Source organism: Tupaia chinensis, unplaced genomic scaffold, assembly GCF_000334495.1.
Source record: "Tupaia chinensis unplaced genomic scaffold, TupChi_1.0 Scaffold144899_1, whole genome shotgun sequence".
Classification (NCBI taxonomy): Eukaryota; Metazoa; Chordata; class Mammalia; order Scandentia; family Tupaiidae; genus Tupaia; species Tupaia belangeri.
Window position 1 is genome coordinate 1,865,573 of NW_006204759.1, and position 23,941 is coordinate 1,889,513.

General features: G+C 44.8%; 1 protein-coding gene and 1 pseudogene across 1 annotated transcript in view; both read left to right on the forward strand.

Moving 5' to 3' along the window:
• RPA1 (replication protein A1) overlaps positions 1–19,750 on the forward strand; it is a 103,066-nt gene extending 83,316 nt beyond the window's left edge. Inside the window, exons 13-16 of the mRNA XM_027767899.1 lie at positions 3,601–3,777; positions 8,070–8,177; positions 14,628–14,714; positions 16,449–19,750. Of these exons, the coding sequence (XP_027623700.1) occupies positions 3,601–3,777; positions 8,070–8,177; positions 14,628–14,714; positions 16,449–16,553 (477 nt within the window). The 3' untranslated portion in view covers positions 16,554–19,750. The remainder of the gene's footprint in view (positions 1–3,600; positions 3,778–8,069; positions 8,178–14,627; positions 14,715–16,448) is intronic.
• On the forward strand, positions 11,602–12,417 carry LOC102484482 (MICOS complex subunit MIC27 pseudogene; annotated as a pseudogene).
• Positions 19,751–23,941: the final 4,191 nt, after the last annotated feature.

Below are 23,941 nucleotides of genomic sequence, written 5' to 3' on the forward strand. Positions count from 1 at the left end.
TCCAGTGTCGGATGGGAGGCGTTCACAGGTACTTTCACTGGCTGGAGAATATTAGCCACTCAGGCTGAGAGTTGCCAGCGTTCTCTGCCAGGATCCGCTCTGGTATTTGACTTTACTTGCAGCTTCCCAGTCAGTGTTTATATTTACTGATCCTCCTCTCTGGATCTAAACCTACATTCTGTCAGCAGTTTAATATTTAAGTCATTTATTTTTCCTTTATGTGCCCCAAAATAGCAATTTTGCTCTTTCATTTTCCTAGTATAGAATGTAGTTTTATTCCTTACCGTCTCATTTCACCGTGCGCCCTGTCCATCATTGTTGTCAGCAGCTACGTAACACCTAGAGAATCAGACGCTGGGCAGGTCGCTGTGGTCCTTTGTGGGAACAGCCGTCCTTCTGGTTCTTGTCACCCGGTGTCTGCATATGCAGTAAGAAATCAGGCAGAGAGGCCGCATCTGCCCCCAGACTTCCCAGTCATGGGTTGAATCTGGTCCTAACCTGGAAACACAGAAAAACTCTTCAGGTATTCTCTTAGGAGACTTGTTTTTCTAGAACTTTCTAAATTGGGGGCCAGCCTAAGCTCTTTAAATATCCATGTTGTTTTGCCCCTTTTGGTCAGAGATATCAGGAAGCCCCAAAAGTGATGGAACTACTCCGAATTCAGGTTATACCCAGAAGGAACTGCTACCTGACAGTCCCAAACAACCCCTCCTTCCAAATTATCCGTCTGGAATCCTCTCTGTGGGGATTAAAAAGCAAAGCAAACAGCCAAACACATGACTCACAGCTTTATTTTTTAGCAGTTTCTCCACTTCGGAGGCACAGATCTTCTTTATAAGTGCATTCTACTGGATTTGACAACTTAGATCCAGCCTGCTGCCTGTTCTTTAAATAAAGTTTTATTTAACCAGCCACAGCTTCCATTACTTACACTGCCTCTGGATGCTCTTACCCCACAGTTACGTAGCTGCAGCAGGTACTCCGTGACCAATGACTTGTTCAGCCTGAAGCATCTACTGTCTGACTTTTTACAGAGGACTCACTGATCTCTGACCTACACAAAGAGAAGGCAAATCTGGGCCGTAGAAATCAGAAATCAGTCAGGGTCAGCAGATAGCATTAATGGTTTACCATCACATGGCTGACCACACAGCTCAAGTCCCAGACCCAGTGGCTTAAACCAGACACTGGGTGCATGTGCATATGTGCCCAAGATGCCAGGAGGAGAATGAAGAAGGGATTGTGGTGTGGCCATCCCCTCTGGGGGGTGATTTCTCACTTTCCCTCTCACTCTGGCCAGTGCATATGCCCTATGGCCAAAAAATAAAGAAAGAAATAATAAAGAAATCACTATCATTGTTTCAGATGTGGGAGGAAAGTTGATCCTAGTTATATTAGATTTCTGTGGTTGGCATTACTCTATATTTCCTAGCTTTGTCACCTTTGGAGGGTCAGAGAACCAAGTCTTTGTCTCTCGTACAGACTTGAAGCAAAATAGAAAACTTTAAGTTTTAATTCATTCTAATTTAGAATGAACTCTTTTTTAAAAAGAAGTATTTACTTAATATTTTTACTTATTATTTTTTAATTTGCTATAGGGCACATGTGCTGACCAAAGAAAAACAGAAAGAGAGAAATGGAAAGTGAGAAAGCCAGCTGCCAGGCCTAGGACTTGAACTGTGGTCAGCCATGTGAAAGTCCAGCACCTTAAGCACTGCACTACCTGCTGGCCCCTAGAATGAACTCTTGTCATTAAAGATTTATAAGCTTTAGAACTCGGTTTATTGTTTTCCTGGGTTTTGCACTCCGTATACGTGATTATTTATTAGTTAGGGGGGTTTTTTTGTTTGTTTTTTTTAAGGAGTGATTTTTTGCTATAGGATGTATGTGCTTGCTGGACAGATTGAGAGAGACAGAGACAGAAAGCAAGAAATCACCTCTCCCTAACCCAGAGGATAATAACCCATGCCATAATTCCTTCTCCTCAATTCTTCTCTCGGGATTTGGGGCATGCACACACACGTGCCTGGTGTGAATTGCGCCAATCTGCTGCCCGCCCCCCTTTTTTTTCTTTAATTGCCAGAAGGTACATGTGCTTACCAGAAAGAGGGCGAAAGTACCCCCAATGGGATATGGTCACACTGCAATACTTTTTCCTCCATTTTTTTCATCCTATCAGGATTTAGAACATTCATACAAATGCATCTGGTGTGGTTTTCAAGCCTCTGGGGCCAAGATTGTAAATTGCAGTTGGCAATGTGGGTTGTGGGATCCAGTTCCCAATGAATGGCACTTAATCACTGCATTATGGGGCTGGGCCAGCAGGTGTGATTTTTTTTTTTTTTTAAGAGATTTTTGCTATAGGGCGCAGGCACTCACCAGAAAGACAGAAAGCGAGAAATCACTCCCCAGAGGGGATGGCTATGCTGCAATCCCTTCTCTTCCATTCTCCTCTTGGGATCTTGGGCATGCACACATGTTCAGCGTGAGTTTAAGCCACCAAGTCCAAGACTTGAACCGCCGTTGACTCTGGGAGTCCAGTGACCTAACATTACATCATCTGCCGGTCCCACATATGTGATTTTTTTTAAACTATGGAAGGAATTGTTCCCTGTGATCTACTTTGCAATCTTGAGAATTAGGCTATATAAACGCTGGGGCCAGCAGGTGATGTGGAGGTTACGTCTGTTGTATTGCACATGGCCAACCGTATGGTTCAAGTCCCAGACCCAGCTTGAAAAACACGCTGGGTGCATCAGTGTGTGTGACCAAAATCCTGAAAGGAAAAAGGATTGTGGCATGACCACCCCCTAGTGGGTGACTTCTCACTTTCCCTCTTTTTCTTCTCTGTCTGCCCACACAAGCACATGTATCCTACAGCAAACTTAAAAAATATGTAAGTGTGGGACCAGCAGTTAGCGTAATGGCTATGTCACTGGACTCCCACGTAGTCGACCGCGGTTCGCGTCCCGGACCCAGTGGCTTAAAGCTCACGCTGGGCGCATGTGCATGTGTGCCCAAGATCCCAAGAGGAGAACGGAGGAGAAGGGATTGCGGCGTGGCCATCCCCTCTGGGGGTGGGGGGGTGATTTCTCACTTTCTGTCTCTCTGTCTCTCTGTCTGGTGAGCGCATGCACCCTATAACAAAAATATATATGTGTGTGTGTGTGTGTACATAAGAGTGAGATTTTTTGAGATGGTCTCATTCTGTCATGACCCTCTCTCCTCAGCCTCCCGATAGCTGGGACTGCAGGCACACATCACTACACCTAGATCTTTCGGTCAGGGTCTCCCTGTGTTGCCCAGGTCAGCCTGGAGCCCGTGATCCTCCCACATGGGGGCTCCCAAGTCACTGGGATTACAGGCATACACCCTCTGTGCCCAGTCTTTAGGTTGGACCAGAAATTGAACCTGGGCCTCCCACGCGGTCCCAGCCTGTGAAGCACAGCATCCCACCAGCACGTGCCGCTAAACAACAGTCTGCTTCACCACTGAGCAGCAGTCTGTCTTCTCGGCTGGGCCTGTGAGGGCAAGCTTTAGGCTGCCTCTAAGTGCAGGCCTGGAGGTAGCAGGCTTAGTGCTCTCTCTTTTCTCCTGAAGGCAGATTATTTCAGCTCTGTGGCTACAGTGGTCTATCTCCGCAAAGAGAATTGCATGTACCAGGCCTGCCCGAATCAGGATTGCAATAAGAAAGTGATCGACCAACAGAACGGATTGTACCGCTGTGAGAAGTGCGACAGCGAGTTTCCCAACTTCAAGTACCGCATGATCCTGTCCGTAAGTAGAATGGGTGGATGAGCGCCACCTGGAGTTCTGAGCCGGTGGTGCCGGGTCACGTGGCTACAGGCGCAGAACAAGCTCATACGGGGTAGAAGGCGGGGTAGAAGGCGCGAGCTGAGTGAGTGCCAGAGCGCTGCTTTCTGTTCTATAAATAAGGAAGTAAGGGGCACTTCACAACTAAGTAACAGTCTGTTTTCTCCTACTAAAGGCTTTTTTTTTTTTCCATGCTAGAAAGTTGCGTTGAGATGCCTGGCCGACTGCAGTCTTCTCTGCGTGCCATACACTTGCGGCATCGGTGGCTCTGGCTTGCTAAACTGCTGTACAGATGAATTAATTTGAAATGGCATTTCTGGAGAGCAGTCATTGTACTTACACAGCCGTGCCTATATTTAGTTATTTTTCTCGTGGATAATCTCTAGCCTCGTAGAGCTGACTTCAGAGGAATGTGACTGCATGCTTAAGTGGAATTGTTGCTTTTTTGCATTATTAGAATTCTTTCTTTCTGTTTTAAAAAAGCTTTAAAATGAAAGGCGCAAATTGTTTCCTTTTTTTGTTAGGTGGTAATACTAAATGGTAAAGATTCAAGAAGATGGACACTCACTTTTTTTTAGAAGGTGATTTGGCAGTAATGTACCAGAAGCCTTAAAAATGGTTGTATTTTCTGACACGGTGAACACCTGGAGGGAATTTATTCTAAGGAAATAATCAGAGATGTTACATCTATATAAAGTTGTCTGTTACACTGTTAGTTATTTTGAAAAATTGGATACCTCTAAAGTATCCTTCATCTCCTGTGAGTTAATTACTTTATGGAACACCTGTGAAGGCCTTAGAGTTTGCCATTTATTTGATAGTTTCCATGGTTAAAATGTTTGAAACCCATTGCTAAATGAAAACTATTAAATGACATAAGTAAATACTTGGGCTTCATTCATTGATCATAGTGGGTTTTTTTTTTTGTTTTTTTTTGTTTTGTTTTTTTGCTATAGGCTATGTACACTCACCAGAGAGACAGAAAATGAGAAATCACCCCATAGGGGGGATGGCCACACCGCAATGCCTTTTCCTCCGTTCTCAGGATTTGGAGCATGCACACGTGCCCGGTGTGAGTTTTAAGCCACTGGTTCCAGCACTGGAATCATAGTTGGCTGCGTGGGAGTCCTGCAACATAACTGCTGCATCATCTGCTTGTCCCAATCATAGCAAATTTTAAGTGGTGTTTTATATGGCTTTGAGGTGTATTCACAGAGAAAATGGACGCGGAGGACGAATACCAGAGTGGTGTTAGTGGTTATTTGTGGCTGATTTTTATTTTCACATTTTTACAGTTTGTCATTTTTTTCCTTGATATTTAGTTTCCTGTATGGGAAACTATTAAGAAAACTTAAAGATTCTACTTATCCTTTCGTCTTTCTAATTACCCTTTAAAATGTTAGTTTAGCAGATGGGGTCGCCAGGTGGAGTGGTGGTTGGGGGCTCTGGACTCCCACATGACCAACTGCAGTTCGAGTCCCAGACCTGGTGGCTTACTTTCTCACTTTTCCTTTCTCTCTCTCACTCTCACTCTCACTTTGTCCCTCTCTGGCCAAATTAAAATAAACAAGGGACCAGCAGTTAGCATAATGGCTATGTCTCTGGGCTCCCAAGTAGTCGACCATGGTTCGAGTCCTGGACCCGGTGACTTCAACTCATGCCGGGTGTATGTGTGTGTGTTGCGGTGTTTGTTGGGGGGTGTGGGGGGGGGGGGGGTGCATGCCCAAGATCCCGAGAAGAGAATGGAAGAGAAGGGATTGTGGCGTGGCCTCCCCTCCCTGGGGGGTGATTTCTCGCGTTCTGTCTCTCTTTCTGGCGAGCACATGTGCCCCATAGCAAATAAATAAATAAATAAAGTAACTCTTTTTTTAAAAATGTTAGTTCATCAGAAAACTTTTACATTTAAGCTTATTTTTATAAACTAAGAACTTTACAGTGAAATAAGATGAAGACAGTTTATTTCATCAATATTTCTGCTCATCTTCTAAATGGTGGAGCCCCCTGCACTGGACGGTTATGTGTCTACATTGCTGCTGTTCTTACTCTTAGTGGGGTGCCCCTTGCCTCTTAGGAGGATAGCGTGGGATAAGCTCTAGTTGTGAAATCCCAGTATGCGATAGCATCACCTTATATTTTTGAATGCATTCAACTTCTCTCAGCACCTGATTTTCATCGCTATCAGTCTGTATTAAAAGTCCCATGTGGGACCAGAAGGTGGCGTAATGGTTATGTTGCTGAACTCCCACGAGGGCGACTGCGGTTGGCATCCTGGACCCAGCTGCTTAAAACTCTAGCTAGGCGCATTGTGGGTGTGCCCAAGATCCCCCCCTGGGGGGTGATTTCTCGCTTTCTCTCTGTCTCTCCAGCAAGTGCACACGCCCTATAGCAAAAGTCTTTCTAAAAAAAATGTCCCGTGTATGCGCAAAGCAAATATGTGGAATCGTCAGGATGATACAATTTTAAAATAAGTTTAATTCCACAGAGCCTTTTACTTTAGCAACTATTTTTTTTTTTAGATCCACTTGCTTTCTTGACTTTCTCTTGTTCAGTTTTATACCATAGATAGTCCTATTAGAGACTCTCAATTGCTAGTTCTGTTGCTAGGTAAATTTGGTGGTTGGAGGGCCCCCCACAGTGTAGGCTCTTAAGTGATCTGGGTTGCTTAGCTGCGATTTAGGATTTAGAGTCGTAGCATGGAGTTCCTCCTCGTGACCAAAACACGTGCATTTTAAAATGCAGAGAACCTGCTGTGACTCCTGAAGGCTCATTCAAAACCTTTAGTCCAAGGCCCCTTGCATCTGAGGGGAACAGTCTGATGTGCCTGGATTCTGTACCTGAAGGAGTGCAGTTTGCTGTATCTCCCCCGAGACCTGACGTCACGCATTCACAGCGTACTGTGTTCCAGATTGAGGTTTTTAACTTCTCTCTGTGATACTTTTCACATTCTTCAGAAAGAATATAGTGTATTGGGAACCAGCAGTTAGCGTAATGGCTATGTCGCTGGATTCCCACGTAGTTGACCGCGGTTCGCGTCCCGGACCCGGTGGATTAAATCTCACACCTGGCGCGTGTGCGTGCGTGCCCAAGATCCCAAGAGGAGAATGGAGGAGAAGGGATTGCGGCGTGACCAAACTTTCTGTCTCTATGTCTCTGTTTGTCTGGCGAGCGCACGTGCCCTATAGCGGAAGAAAAAAAAAAAAAACCTCAAAATCCCCCCCTGGGGGGTGATTTCTCGCTTTCTCTCTGTCTCTCCAGCAAGTGCACACGCCCTATAGCAAAAGTCTTTCTAAAAAAAATGTCCCGTGTATGCGCAAAGCAAATATGTGGAATCGTCAGGATGATACAATTTTAAAATAAGTTTAATTCCACAGAGCCTTTTACTTTAGCAACTATTTTTTTTTTTAGATCCACTTGCTTTCTTGACTTTCTCTTGTTCAGTTTTATACCATAGATAGTCCTATTAGAGACTCTCAATTGCTAGTTCTGTTGCTAGGTAAATTTGGTGGTTGGAGGGCCCCCCACAGTGTAGGCTCTTAAGTGATCTGGGTTGCTTAGCTGCGATTTAGGATTTAGAGTCGTAGCATGGAGTTCCTCCTCGTGACCAAAACACGTGCATTTTAAAATGCAGAGAACCTGCTGTGACTCCTGAAGGCTCATTCAAAACCTTTAGTCCAAGGCCCCTTGCATCTGAGGGGAACAGTCTGATGTGCCTGGATTCTGTACCTGAAGGAGTGCAGTTTGCTGTATCTCCCCCGAGACCTGACGTCACGCATTCACAGCGTACTGTGTTCCAGATTGAGGTTTTTAACTTCTCTCTGTGATACTTTTCACATTCTTCAGAAAGAATATAGTGTATTGGGAACCAGCAGTTAGCGTAATGGCTATGTCGCTGGATTCCCACGTAGTTGACCGCGGTTCGCGTCCCGGACCCGGTGGATTAAATCTCACACCTGGCGCGTGTGCGTGCGTGCCCAAGATCCCAAGAGGAGAATGGAGGAGAAGGGATTGCGGCGTGACCAAACTTTCTGTCTCTATGTCTCTGTTTGTCTGGCGAGCGCACGTGCCCTATAGCGGAAGAAAAAAAAAAAAAAACCTCAAAAAAAAAAGAAAGAAAGAATAGTGTATGTATTGGTAATATTCTTCTCTCTGGAAATTAATGAGTGGAAAAAGTTAATCTCTTAATCTCACTGGTGTGTCTTTTTTATTATTTCTTTGCTGAAATAATATAGTATTGTGGTTTTGTGTCTTTTTTTTAGGTAAATATTGCAGATTTTCAGGAGAATCAATGGGTGACATGTTTCCAGGAATCTGCTGAAGCTATCCTCGGACAAAATACTGTTTATCTTGGAGAATTAAAAGAGAAGGTCAGTCAGTTGTTTTATTATAGCCGTAATAGTACACATACTAAAACATTGATCTGTTTTGCTGTTTAATATTTTTAGGTTTGTTTGTTTTGAGTATAGTAATTTCTCACTCTGATGACTCTTTGAGAGCTCATCTGATTTAATCTGTTTAGAGTGTGCTTAACAATGAGACAATGAAATAATGTATATAAATGCACTTTGCCAGGGCTGCCTTGTGGCATGGTGCTTAAGGCACTGGACTCCCTCATGGCCAACCACAGTTCAGGTCCTCGAACTGATGGCTTGCTTTCTCATTTTCCCTCTGTCTGTCTCTCTGTGCATATCTTGTAGTAAATTTTAAAAACAATAATGATGATAAGTAATTCTCGGGACCAGCAGTTAGCGTAATGGCTATGTCGCTGGACTCCCATGTAGTTGACCGCGGTTTGTGTCTCGGACCGGCGGGGTTAAAAACCCCCACCCGGGGCGGGGGAAAAAGTGTGCACGTGCCCAAGATCCCGAGAGGAGAATGGAGGAGAAGAGATTGTGGCGTGGCCATCCTCCCTGGGGGGTGATTTCTCGCTTTCTGTCTCTCTGTCTCTCTCTGTCTGTCTGGCGAGCGCACGTGCCCTATAGCAAAAACCTCTTAAAAACAAACAAACAAAAAGAGATAAATTAAATAATTCTTTTTTAAAAATGCATTTTGCTAGTATAAACCATGTTTTTTTAATTTTTTGTTGTTTTTGTTTTGTTTTGTTTACTGTTAACACCTCAGAGCTAGTGTCCTGTGATCACCTGAGATCTGGAAAATGGCTTCTAAAATGAAAGCACAGAGGTGACTTTTCACCCTCATAAACACCTTCTAGAAAAGTTGAGCCACACTCTGGTTTCAATGCATATATACAGTGCTTGCTGTTTCCAGTTATCAGATATAGTTCTCATCAAGTGGCTTTCTTCCTAAGATAACTTCACTTTTAGAAATTTGCATTTTCACATATTAGATTTATTTAAGGCAGAGACTAGATACTAATTATGCTAAATTTAGAAAAGATAGTTGCTCAGATAAAACATACCAAGACCAATAAAAGCTTTATTGTCTATTAATTTTTTTTTCTTACTTATTCCTTCTATAAAAGAGAGACAGAGAGGAAAGCAAATGGCCGGTGCCCTGAACTGGGTCCCGACACCGTGACCGCCGCAGCCCGAGCCCCAGCCCGAGCCCTCTGCGCTCACCGGCAGGCACATCTCTGCCGTCTCAGAGATGTCTCTGGACATGCACCCAGGCTCCCAGACGAGACGGCCTCACTGCACCAACAACTGGCCCCAAGAGCTTTATTTTCTGAGCCACGTAAATTGACCTCTGTCTATAGATTTGATTTTTCTCATTTCCTCCAAATTGGTTCAAATGCTTGTAAAGGCCACCAGGAAAGAGGATTTGCTGTTTGTTTTGGTGTAGTGTTATTCTTCCCGGTCCTCAGTTCTGTCCATGTGGCCCTGCCCTCCACCTCTTTTTTTAAATTGTCTATGAGATCTCTGAAAATAGCCCAACAAGCCATTTTACAGAAATAACCGGAGTTGACTTTAAAGCATGATAGCATCTTTTGCCTCTTTTGTCTGGTCCTCTATTTTCATATCTGATTTTAAGGCTCCAGCAGCCTTTCAGGTTTTTTATGAGCTTATTATATTTGACTGTTTTTACTGCTGGTGAATGAGGACATAGCGGACTCTTCCCACAGGACCCGGGGTATTCTCGGAGTGTGCGCTCCAGGCCTTCCTAATTGTGGGAGAATGATGGCCACTGGTTTAATTTTCTGAAGGTTTAATACATTGTTCTGGGGATGAATTCTTTTGGTAAAGTAACCTTTACAAAAGAGAAGTTCCATATGATAAGGCTGCTTTCATCCTGTATATAGCTTGTAAAGATACTAGGTTGATCATTAGTTTTTTGTTTGGTTTTGTCTTGCTTTGTTTTTAAGGGGTTTTTGTTTGTTTGTTTGTTTTTTTCCATATGACATGTATGCTCACTGGAGAGACAGACAGTGAGAAGGAAAGTGAGAAGTCACCCCCTAGGGGGAATGGCCACTCCACAATCCTTTTTCCTCCATTCTCCTCCTGGGATTTTGGGTACGCATGCACACACACCAATGGGATTTTCAAGCTGCCAGCCCAGGATTTGAACCGTGGTCAGCCATGTGGGAGTCTAGCACTCAAACCACCATGCTATATGCTGCCCCTGAACTATTAGTTTTATATAAAATTATAAGCTTGGTTTTGCATATTTATAAAAATGTATTCTCTAATCTCTCTTGGTTTACCAGGCTTTTTTTTTTTTTTTTAAGAAACTTAACCAAGGCAGACCCATAACACAGTGGTTTAAGTGCCTTGCCATAAGGAGCCAGATATCTCATAACCAACTGTGGTTCAAATCCCAGACCCTGTGGCTTAAAAGACCCTCTGGGCACATGTGTGGGCATGCCCAAAATCTCGGCAGGACGGAGAGGAGGAGGAGAGGGGGTTGCAGTATGACCACACCTTACCAGGGAGTGTTTTTTTTTACCTCTCTCTCTGTCTCTCCATCTCTCTCTGACGAGTGTATGCACACTCTGTCAATTAAATTTTTTAAATGTGACTTTTTAAAAAGAAATATTTATTTGATTTAAATTATTATTATAGTTTATTTTTTAATTCGAATAGAGAGAAACACCAAGAGGGGATGGAGGGAATCAAAAACCGCCAGGTCCAGGACTCAAACCATGGTTGACTGTATGGGAATCCAGCACCTCAGCCACCACACCACTTCCTGGACCCTAAATATGATTTTTTTTTCCTAAGAATTATTGGGTCCAGCAGATGGTGTAATTATGTCACTGGACTCCCATGTAGTCGACCATGGTTTGAGTCCTAGGCCTGGCAGCTTAAAACTCATGCCGGGCAAGTGTGCATGTGTGCCCAAAATCCCTAGAGGAGAGTGGAGGAGAAAGGATTGCAGCATGGCCATCCCCCCTGGGGCTGATATCTCACTTTCTGTATCTGTGTCTCATCAGCTGGTGCACACACTCTATAGCAGAAAAGTCTCTCTCTTAAAAAGAAATACACACACGCACACACACACACACACACACACACACACACCCCGAATGTCCTCACTCCGTAGCAGAAACTGAGATTGAAATATATAAAGGGGTGGGAGTAGCAGGTGATGTGGTGGTTAAGGGTTCTGGACTCCCATGTGGTTGACCGTGGTTTGAGTCCTAGACCTGGTGGCTTCCTTTCTCACTTTCTCTCTCTCTCTCTCTCTCTCTTTTAAGAAAAAAATTTATTTCATTTTATTTCTTATTATTATCCTTTAATTTAACCAAAGAGGGAAAATGAGAAAGCAAGCCACCAGGTCTGGGACTCGAACCACCAGCTCTCCAACCACCAGGCTACCCGCCAGCCCCTAAAATATGTGTTTTGTTTTGTTTTTGAAAGAATTATTGAAAAATTGGAGCAGAGAGGGTCATAGATATGGCGGCCGTTAGGATGGGAAAGCTGACAACCACACCTGCAGGTCTAACGTACACATCTCTAAGTGTATATGCAGCCAAAGAAGAGGAATCTAGAAAACGGCTGGTGAAAGCAGAGCAGCTCCCATACTGCACCACCTCTCCAATCTAAATACGCTGGCGAGCGGCCCAGTCGTTTACAAACAGGCTTTGCGTCCATCCGCACTACAAATAGTCATTATATTGACTGGGCAAGGGTGTTTATATCTTTGTGAAAAATGGGATCATGGCTACAGTACAGTTAGAAAAGATGCATATGTCTACCTGAAGAAGAATCCTTGAGATTTTCTTCCAAAAATGGGAGTGATTACCATTTCAGGATCGGTGGGCTTTGTTTCAGTGAGAAAAGGACCCAGGTTCAAGAGAATTGCTTGTCCACCGGGACTGGCCACTTTAGGAGCAGCTGTTTGCGATCCAGTTCAGTCGGTAATGGTAATAATTGCAAAGGTGCCACAGAGTTTATGCGTGACGGGTCACGGGCAGTCCTACAGAAGATGTAGCTGTGTGCGGTCCTAGGAGCTGAGAACGACTGCACAGGGAACTATGGGGGTGATGGGGGGAAACTCCCGTGATGGGTAACTGCCGTCTAGAGTATAACTGAAGTTTTTCGGTTACATTTTCAAATACAGAGTTTGACCCATCACATAAGTGATTCAGCAAGCTATTAATACAATCCAGATAATATGAAATGATTGATGAGACACAGGTACAAGTATTAGAATGCATCTGACTTTTAAAGGTATTGACTAAAAATCAGAGCAGAATGAATGAAGATATAAATACTAATGAGACTAAAATCTGATGATCCGTATGTACATGTATGTATATGTATATACATATATATACACACATTTATATCTGTTCTAGCTTTTCTAAATTCATGTCAGTTAAGTTAGATTGGTATATAGAAAGATGTGGGGGTTTTTTGTTTGTTTTTTTGTTTGTTTTCATTTCTCAGAGCTGGGATAAAATATCCATATTTTATGGCAAAAAAAAGTGTACTTAATTTTATTTATTCACTTATTTATTTTAATTTGACCAGAGAGAGATAAAATGAGAAAGCAAGCCACCAGGTCATTGAATCATGGTTGGCCGTGTGGAAGTGTCCAGCGCCTTAACCACCATGCCACCTACTGGCCCCAAAAATGTGTGGGTTTTGGTTTTTGGGTTTTGTTTTGTTTTGTTTTGAGAGGTTTCTGCTATAGGACGTGTGTGCTTGCCAGAAAGACAGAGACAGAAAGTGAGAAATCACCCCCCGGGGGGATGGCCACACCGCAATCCCTTCTCCTCCATTTTCCCCTCGAGATCTTGGGCATGCACACACATGCGCCCGGTGTGAGTTTAAGCCACTGGGTCTGGGACTCGAATCACGGTCGACTACATGGGAGTCCAGCAATGTAGCCATTACACCAACTGCTAGTCCCCAAAAATGTGTTTTCTAAGAGTATTTTTAAATTTTTTGTGTGGTAAAATACATATAACGTAAAATTTTACCACTTCCATTCCCCCCCTCTTTTTTTAAATGATAGAATATGCAAGAGAGAAAGAGAGAGCACCTGCCGTAGGATCTGGTCGCACCACAGTTCCCTTCCTCAGGCCCGTTAGACCCTGAGCATGTGCACGTGCTGGGCATGCTTCCAGCTGACCAGGCCAGGGAGGAGAGCAGCAGTTGTCACGTGGGATCTAGCTTTTCTTGAGCAGCACATCACAGCTGCGCTGCGGCCAGCCCCACTGTCACCATCCGGGCGTTAAGCGCGCTCATGTGGTTGTGCTGTAGTCACCGCCACCTATCGCCCGAACTTTTTAATGTTCTCAAACTGGAACTCTCCCCTCATTAAATAACCCATTCCCCCTCTCCCAGACCCTGGTGACCACCATTCTGCTTTCTATGAACTTGATTTCTCTAGGTACGGTTCTTTAATTTTCTAATAAGACTACTTAAACAGTTTATTTTCTTTTTTAAGAGAGTTTTCTGCTGTTGGGCACGTGCACTCACTGGAGACACAAAGGAGAGAAAGTGAGAAGTCACTCTCCAGGCATGATGGCTACACTGCAGTCCCTTCTCTTCCATTCTCCTTTTGAGATTTTTGTAGAGATTTTTGTCGTAGGGCGTGTGTGCTCACCAGAGAGACAAAGTGAGAAATCAACCCCCAGGGGGATGGGCACGCTTCATTTCCTTCTCCTCCACTCTCCTCTTGGGATTTGGGGCACATACACACACACACACACACACACACACACACATACACGCATCTACTGTGAGTTTTAAACTGCCAGGTCAGGGTGTCGAACTATGGTCAGCCCTGGGGGAGTCCAGCTATGTAACCATTACACCATCTGCTAGTCCCTCTCAGGATTTTGGGCACATGTGCCTGGCGTGAATGTCAAGCAGGTAGGTTCAGAACTCGAGCTGTGGTCAGACAAGTGGGAGTCCAACACCTCAACCACTATGCCACCTGCTGGCCCCTACTTAAATAGTGTTATGCAGAACCAGCAAATGATGTAATGGTTACGTTGCTGGACTTCCACATAGACCACTGTGGTTCGAGTCCTGGACCCAGTGGCTTAAAACTCAGGCTGGGTCCTTTTCCCAAGAAGAATGGAGGAAAAGGGATTGTGGCTTGACCATCCCCCCCAGGGGGGGCGGAGGGCGTGATTTCTTGCTTTCTGTGTCTCTGTCTCATTCTGTCTCTTGGTGAGCACATGCACCCTGTAACATAAATCTCTCTCAAAAAAAAAAAAAAAAAAACAGAAAAAACAACTTATATAATGATACATTACCTGTAAATTCCTAAGTCATTTGAAACCCCTGGGAATAATTTTTTCAAAGTCTTTACAAAAGTCTTACAGATATTTTCATGTAGTCCGCTGGTTTCTATGTCTAAAGTTTCTTTTCTTTCTTTTTCTCTTTTTTTTTTTAATGCAGAACGAGCAGGCATTTGAGGAAGTTTTCCAGAACGCCAACTTTCGGTCTTTCACATTCAAAATCAGAGTCAAACTGGAGACCTACAATGTACGTAAGACCGTGGGGGCAGAGGGCTTGCAGGGGGAGCTGTTCGTCCCCCACAGTGACGTCGCCGTATTGGCCGCAAAACTGTGTGCCAGACCCAGAGCGAAGCACCCCGTGTTTATCGCTCACCGAGTCTTTCCGACTCTGAGGTGCGTTTGAGCATCCCCATTTTCAGATGAGGAAACAGATTTAGACTGAAGTGTAAATATCTAGGGAGAGAAATGCTGCACAGCCTTTTCAGCTGCACACGTTTTTGTGTTCTGCGTGGGTTTTGGTCTGTGCACTGACAGTGATAACGTGTGTAGTAGGCTCGCGCCTTCCACAGCCTAGGTTGTAAAGGTAGCGTATGAGGCGGTGATCGCCTGCAGTTAGAACGCCCTTGAACATGCCGTAAGTCGCCCAGAGCGTCACGTAGTCGTGTAGCTGTAAGAAAGCAGCACCTACTGGGCCCATTCCGCCAGGTGCTCCGTACCCTTTACTGCCCACGTATTCGCTCACTTGACCCTTACAGTACTTTGTAATATGGAGGCGCTCTCGCTACCCTGTTTTACCAAGGAGAAAACGCAGGCTTGCAGGGAAGTCACTTCCCTTGAAGTCATATGCCAGCAAGTGCAGAGCTAAGATGCCAGCCCTGGCGGTCCCACTTCAGGGCGTTGCTCTGAACCTTGCTTATAAATATCACTGTGGGGAACCAGCAGCTGGCGTATGGCTGTGGTGCTGGGCTCCCTCATGACTGACTGCAGTTTGAGTCCCAGATGTGGTGGCTTGCTTTCTTCCTTCTCTTTCGCTCTGTCTGTCTCTGGTAAAATTTAAAAATAAGTACATATATAGTTTTAAATAAAAATTTAAAAATAATTATATATTTTTTTTTAATAAAAATTTTAAAATATATCATCATGTTTAATAATTGCTGGATACACAAATGTGGGAGTACTCTTGAGATCAACCATGCAGCCTTTGAGCACTGCCCCGTTCTGCCTTTAAAAGCCCCATTTAGTCCTCCATGTCAGTTTACAAGGACGGAGGCAGAATTCTGAACACGCCCCTGCTTGTGGCAGGGTTTACTCATTCCGTTTTATTATCAGGCCTTGCCTTAATACCGTTACTGCACGTGTTTGTTACTGTTGGCATGAAATTGGGTAGGGGTCAAATGTCAGTGTGATACAGTGTCAGGGAGTGGGACGGGGTTGGGGGCGGTTAGAGTCATTTAGTCCCCTCCTAGCACGGACAGAGAGGGTGGCATGATGAGAGACCTCAGCTGAGCTGGGAACCACACCGGGGCCGCCGCCTCTGCTGCAGTGCTTTTCTCTTTACAGCACCTCAGCTTTTCTCTTGAAATGAAAGTTCAGCTTCTAGAACAAGCTCTGTGGCTTTGGGAAAGTCCCTTATCCTCTCTGGGCTCCCGTTTCCCCTCTGTAAAGAGAATAAGTTGAACTAGAAAAGCCCTCGAAAGCCTGTCCCATTGGACGCCAGGTTTCAGAGCGTTTGGGCGCATGAGGAAAGGAAGAAAGGGGCCCGAGTGAAAGAGAGGACGTGTCCACTCTCCCAGCCCAGAAATCCCAGGCTCGGCTCCTACGGGTGGTGTTTCCTTTGTTGGAATCTCTGAACTCCGAGCCTGGAGGGTTTCCTGTGTTTTCTCCCTCTGCGCTCCATGAAACCACTGAAGCAGAGGGGTTATCACCACTGCCCCATGCCACGGGCTCTCATTGTTCAGAAACTGCTTTTCTCTTTTCAAAGGATGAGTCTCGAATTAAGGCCACCGTGATGGACGTGAAGCCCGTGGACTACAGAGAATATGGCAGGAGGCTGATCATGAACATCAGGAAAAACGCAGCCATGTGAGGAGGGCAGTGCTGATTGGGCAGAAGTTTAAAAGAATACAGCCGAAATGGAGTTGGTTTCTTCCCACTCCCCGTGCGACAATTCCACGTTAGCTACACAGTGCACAGAGCCTCTTTACAGTGGACTAAGCAGTTTCCTCTTACGTGCATCCCGAAACCCATTGGTAGGCAAAGGAAAAGAAGTGCGATGGCCGTGGTGTAAACTCCGCCAGGCCCGGGTCAGCCAGCAGGTAGTGTAGTTCCAGTCACTCCCTCTGTCTTCAGGCTTTTGTCAATTTTATTAAGCTTTCATTATCTTCAAGCAGGAATTATGTCACAACCAATTGACCCTAACTCTGCAGACAGCGTAATAAATTATGTAACTAGGGTTTTGCTTCTCCAGTGGCGACACCTCCACCACTTGGGCTGCTGCTTCGAGGGAGAGTCGAGAAGTGGTGGAGGGGAACCTGGGTATTTTAGTAAGTGTGTCTTCCTAGAATTCAAAGGCGCTGTCTTTCTAGAGGTGCCACATAGTTGTTAATGCTTGGAATGGCAATGGGGAAGAATTATTAATCAAAGACATATCTTTTATATCTGAAGAATATCCTTCCTTCAGGGTTTAATAGACTGAGTCAGATGGGTCTGATATTAATCAAAATTGTCTCTTCTGAGGCCGGCTGATAAGCATTGACTTACTGTCCCCTAGGGACATCCAGGCAACTACAAAGCTTTGCTGGAGTTTTCACTTCAATTAGTGTTGCATTTTGGGTGTGAATGCACACTTTTTCTACCTATACATATTTCTTGCATTTGTATGTTTCAGTTCTTGATTAAAGCTATGTTCAATAGAAAAGATTTTGAAGGGAGAGGCCCTTTGTTTCCCTTGCTTTAATAAATAGTGTATTCTTTGCGTGTGAATCCCACTTTCTTTGAATGCAAAGGGTTCTTGTAACTGGAAAGCAATTAATTAGCCTTCATAATAAGTGTTCACTTGGGGGAGATGTTAACTCATTACAGACTCCAGGATTAGTCCAAGGCATGGAGATCATTCTTTCTAAGATCTGCCACCCTGAAATGCATCTTTAAAAGAATGAAAACAGTAAAAACAAAAAGCCATTGTGTCCAAGAATGCCGATGATCTGGCACTTTGGGATTTTATTGATGTTTACACAGCAGTCTAACACCAACCAGGCTTTGAAATGTGTGCAGACAGTGAGCTAGTAAGAAAACAGTAATTATGCTACTGGGCTTTTCCGTCAGCACGAGCATCTTGCGCTGTGTGTTCCTAATCATATTAATTATCTATCCAGTTGCTGCAACCCACCGCTTGGCATTTGGGCATTTGCTGCACATCTCTCCAAGTACCCAGGCAGGAGCGCAGTCAGTCTGCAGCTGCAAGCCCTGGTTTTCATTTACACACAAGCAGCATATGAGTTACAGAGTGACGATTCCTTGTCCGTTTCCCCCGGAGCTGTCCTCTTTGGGGAAGAACCAGCCAGCCCTAGACAGGATAGCTCCTATCCCTGAGAACATACGTAGGGGGGCTTTTTCTCATTGCCTCTTACTCTTCTCTGGTCTCAGGAGACGGTAATTGGGTTACACTTGATTCTCTGGCTGAGGCCTCAGTGATTTCATGGATGCTCTTTTCTGTCTGACCTTGCTTATAAAGCATTGACTAGAAAATTACAGTCTTCAACGCTATTCCGGATTGACAAATTGTGAGCTGGAAGTGGTGATCTAGCTTTCAGTCCAGTAACCAGTCTTTTACATCTCCTGCTCCCAGCATCCCTCTGCCAACCCGTGAAGAGGACTGACTGGCAGTGGTACCCGGGTGCCTCCAGAGAACCTAGTGGCAGTCCCCGTGCTTTCCCAGTGGCCAGCAGTGTGTCACAGCCAGCACACGGGCATGGGTACGACTGGAGATCCAGGGGCAGTGTTGGCGGCGGGGGATCCCATAAGGGAGAACATTTAACGGATTTCCCTACTAAAACGTCCGATCACCAGTAGAGCAGCATCAGAAATTGGCTCCACTGTTAGGCTTTTAAGAGACTTGGGTCCCTGAGGATTGCCTAAATAGATTCTGGCCCACAGTTCTTCGAATTCTCTTGGATATAGTTTACCTCGAAAGGCTGTCTGTGTTGTTCTCTCTCTCATCTTTCACTTCGAGATCAATGTTTATTTTGCGTACACCGTGACATCAGTGTTAAGCAATTAGGAAAAAATCTAATCATTTTGCCTTTATTTTAAATGGTTCTTGAATTCCCTCCAGTCTCATTGTGAAAGAAGCAGAGGGGGAAAAAAAGAATAATCTGATTTCTGTCCATATTTTCAGTGTTTTATGCTTTCCATTAAAGCCTTACTAATCTCTAGTGTGCCGTTCTGACTTTTTTGAGCTGCAGGGTCAAAAATCCCCCCCACACACTTTTTTTTTCAAGCGGCCTGTCTTCAAAAAGTATAAATAATATTGATCGTGGTGTTTAATACACTAATGAAACCCATAGTTATTGACTACATAATTAATACACTGTCTAAAAGTGAAGTTTGGCAGCCCAGTATACAGGTTTATATTGACTTGTGTATCTTTGGCAATACGCCTTCCAAGGATTTTATTTATAGAAAACAAAACAGGTTGTTTAGTCTCCTTGCATTTTTTTTTCTTGTTGAAAGCCACTATTCCCCTCGTAAATTGATTGTTTCCTTGTCTCAAACACAGGATTTTCCCCTCACCTTTTGATGTGGCTATTGACTCTTAGTATTATAATCTATTCTGTTGATAAGGTTCTGGAAGTTTTATAAACACCTTCAGAAATAATCACTTTGTCAGAAGAAGTAGCGTTTGGGTGTTTTACTCTCATTTGTTCTAAAAAGAAAATATAACTAAGCAAATATATTTTATTGTTAAACTAATGTTGAGTATTGCTGACCTTTGTTAAAAAGAAAAAAAAGGAAAGGGAATTGTTTATTACTGATCATTTTCTATGCAAGGATTCCACGTTCATTTTAGAAAAGCAACCTGCAGATAAGAAAAAACAAGTTACCCGTACTTCCAGCAGCCAGCAAGAACTGTTATCATCGACTGCTTTTTCTATGTATATGTGTGTATAAACATGCTTTTAAAGTGGGGTTCTCCTGTGCCTCACATTCTGTAACATTTCTCTCCTAGCACTATGGGGTAGTCATCTTTTCTATTTCAATAAAAGTACAGTCGTGTAACTTTAAGGTACTCAGCTGTGTGGGTGTTACTACCGAGCCAGCTACCTTGGGCTGGATGCTTATACTTTTCTCACCGTTGCCATGAACTGAGGTGGTTTTGTTTTTGCCGTAGAGCATGTACACTCACAGAAGACAGACACTGAGAGGGAAGGGGAGAAATCAGCTCCAAGAGGGATGGCCACGCCACAATCCCTCTTCCTTCATTCTCAAACTCCTGAGACTTTGGACACGGACACATATGCGCCCAGCCTGATTTTCAAGCCATCAGGTCTGGAACTTGAGCTGTGGTCAGCCATGTGGGAATCCAGTACCTTAACGACTGCCACCTGCTGATGCCATGAACTGAGGTTTTGATGAGCAGTAGTGTTCAGACTTTGTGGCATTGGGGAAAAAATATGCCTTCTTGTGCTGTTAGATCGTCTGATGTCTTTCCATTGCCTTAGACCACCCAGTGAGAGCTGCTCTGATCCTGTGTACCTTCAGGGACCAGGAGGTCACTGGAGCGGGCTCTTAGAAGTAGGTAGATTGGGGCCAGCAGGTGGCATGGAGATTAGGGTACTGGATCCCACGTGGCCAGCTGCACTGTTTGAGCCCAGATCCAGCAGTTTGACACGTGTGCGTGCGTGCCCAAAATCCCAAAAGGAGACGGAAGAAGGGATTATGACAGGGCCATCCCCTGTCTCTCAGTCTCCTTGTTTCCTTGTCTGTCTCTCTGTCTGTTTCAGGCAAGCACACATGCCCTATAGCAAATCAGAAAAGCAAACAAAAAAAGAAGGGACAGATAGATTAATGTAGGGAGGAGAGGGGAAAGAAAGGCTTTGGAGCCGTGGATAGTTTGATCCTACCTACCGCACGGACTGGGGTTGTGACTGTCGAAGCCTAAGCCTTCTTGTTTCCTGCACCAGCTTAGCAGAAATGGCACCTCAAGGACACAGTTGATGTGCTTTCTAAAGCAGCCTTGTTCTTTACCTAAAGCTATTAGCTAATGATGCTTATATCTTTTAATTACATTTGTAATGGGGGTTTTCAGTCATTCGAGAAAGCACGCAGTCACTTATCTTCATTGACCTCCTGTGCTAGCCTTGTCTATTGATAGATGATCTGGAATCAAAGTGCCTTGTCCCCAAAACTGGGATCTCTTTGTGCCAAGGTGTGGGACTAAGGAGTCACATCAAAGAGATTAAAATCCAGTTAGTGGAGGGACCTGCAGGTGGTGTGGTGGTTAAGGGTGCTGGACTCCCACATGGCTGACCATGGTTCAAGTCCCAGACCTGGGGATTTTCTTTCTCTGTCCCTCTCTGGTCAAATATAAATAAATAAAGTCAAGTAAAATAATTCTTTTTTAAAAATTCCAGTTAGTGGAGAGGCTGGCAGGTGGCATGGTGGTTGGGAGCGCTGGAATCCCACATGGCCGACCACAGTTCAAGTCCCAAACCTGGCAACTTGCTTTCTGGCTTTCTCTCTCTATCACTCTGTCCTTCACTGATCAAATTAAAATAAATAAACAAATGGGTATATAAAGTTAAATAAAATTTCTTTTGAAGAAATTCCAGTTAGTGGAGAGATCACTGAAGACTGGTCATCAGAAAAGACTTCACATAGAAATGGGTGGTTGGAGGCCACCAGATGGCATGGCAGTTACATCGCTGGACTCCCACATGGCCAACCATGCCACATGGCCGACCATGGTTTGAGTTTCAGACCCAGTAGCTAGAAACTCACACAGGGCACATGTGCATGTGTGCCCAAGAACCTGAGAGAAGGGATTGCTGTGTGGCCATCTCCCCAAGGGGTGATTTCTTTCTTTTTTCTTTTCTTTTTTTTTTTTTTTTTTTTTTTGGGGGTTTTTTTTTTGGGGTGCTTTGCTATAGGGCAGACAGACAGAGAGATAGAAAGCGAGAAGTCACCCCCCAGGGGGAATGGCCACATCGCAATCCCTTCTCCAGTCTCCTCTCGGGATCTTGGGCATGCACGCACACGCACCCAGCATGAGTCTAAGCCACCAGGTCCGGGACTAGAACCACAATTGAGTACATGGGAGTTCAGTGACATAGCCATTATGCTAACTGCTGGTCCCCCCATGGGGTGATTTCTCACTTTCTTTCCCGAGTGGGCAAACATGCCCTAATGCAAAAATCTATTTTAAAAAAACAAAGGAAGAAAAAAGAGTTGCGTGCTTTGAGAGTCACGAGCTACAGCCTTCACTTAGCTTGGGGGCTGTCATTCGTGCAAAAGCCATCACTGACAGGGGAAGCGCGTGGATGCCAGGGAGCTGGGTAAAGGCACCAAGGAAATTGATGTCCAGTTATGTCGGGTAAGGGGCCGTGGGTGGTGTAAGAGGGTCTTACTGCCAGACCTCTAACTCTTAGACTGGGCTCGTCATGAAAATCTGTGACTTGTGTGACTTGGCAGTGGACTGGTGGGTGTACCTAAACTTCGAACCAAACACCTGGCCATTCTTACAGCCTTTCAGCTTTGCCAGGCTCTTAATGGCTGTCACCTTGCACCCCCTACTTCTCCACGGTTGATACAAATCTCAAAATCTATCATTTTCATGAAAACAACATTCCTTCAAGCCTTGCATAGACCACATAAAAAACATAATCCCACTTGCCTCTTGAGAAGTATTTAAATCCAATTCAAAAGTGATCGTGTAAACTTTTAATAATTGTGAGCCATTCTTAGGAAAATCGTCTCCTACCCACTCCCTGGTGTATTACCCAGTTGGTAATTGGAAGTTTGTGCTGTCATTAAAAATGACAGCTTCCTCACATAACGTGCTTGGTGCTTGTAAGATGCAGATAACCCAGCCTATATTTAACTCGCGTGTGGTGCAGCTTCCTTTCAATGGTTAGGTAACCGAGGGCTGGGGCCTGGTTCAGCGGAGCTCTCTGCGGGAGGCAGCAGCTTTGTGCTCCTGAATACCCTGCCCTGAAATGGAGTCGGAACACCCGGGACTTTTTAAAAATAAGCCCCAATTGGACTCTCCTCTCCTCTCACCGTTGACACTGCTGTTCCCGTCGAAGTTTATTTATATCTTCAGTCAGCCGTAGTACAGAGGTCATTTCTATTGGCCTAAAATTTTAGAGGCGCCTCTGTTTGCCCAGGAAAGCTGATCTCGGCTCCTCTGCTCTAATGCAAAGCCCGTCTTTTGCAGAAGCTTTTCTGCTTCCATCACACCCCTGCTCCCACCACCACCCCCAATTTCCTTCTCCACTATTTATTTAAAATCTGAAGAGCTTTATAAGGTGCATCCCTGTAAATGAGCTTTCCTTCTCTAATGGGCTCTCTCCAGGCAGCATACCTTCCATAAAGGAGCCACTAATTAAGCAAGGAAAAAAAAAAAAAGGTTCGTCTAGCTCGGGCCGTGTTTCAGGACTCTAGCAGTCAATTTAAAAGATGGCAACATCCTTCCTTATAGCCTTGGTGTTAATAGTAATTCTTTTGTCTCAAACCGGCGCTTTAAACAGGAGGTTTGGCGCGTGTGTGTCCCTGTTCCTGTCTCGCTCTCCATCTTTAAGAGGAAGATTTGTTGCCGTGGACTTTCATTTTTGTGAAAGCCCTGATTAAAGTTACTCTTTCAGGATCAAACCCACACCGAGCCTTCCCGGTTGCAAGGAGGTGCTGTGGGAAAGCCTGTCTATTTGCAGTGGAGGCACGCACAGGCTTTCCGGAAAGATGCCTGTCAGTCAAAGGGGGCTTGTGCGGCGAGAGGCCTACACGGCCCTCTTCGCTGGTCTGGGAGAGTTGGAAGGTGTTAGCGGGCTTACCGGGGCCGCATCACTCACGACCGACGTGCACGCCGCAGCCGCGCGCTGCACACGCCTCCTAATAGCCCCGTTAGCTCAGAGCCAAGTCTCGTTCTGTGTGTGTTATTAAAGTGCGGGTGACTAGGAAAAGCGGAGCCCTCTTAATTAGGGAGCGAGGTTCCTGCATAGTAGTCGTGTTCCGTCGGTGGCATAATTGTCACAGCAAATTACCAGTTAGGTTAAATATTGAGCTGGTAGTTCTCAGAGCTTCAATTATTCGCTCCACCCCGCCCTCCCCTCCCCCCTCCTACCCTCGCCATCACCCGCTATCCTGCACTTCTAACTTGATCTTCTGCCAAGTGGTAGCTTTTAAGTGAGGCTTAGAGAAGAAACACTTTAAAGCAGGAGCAATAAATCTGGCTTTGGGCAAGTTATAGGATGCCAGGAA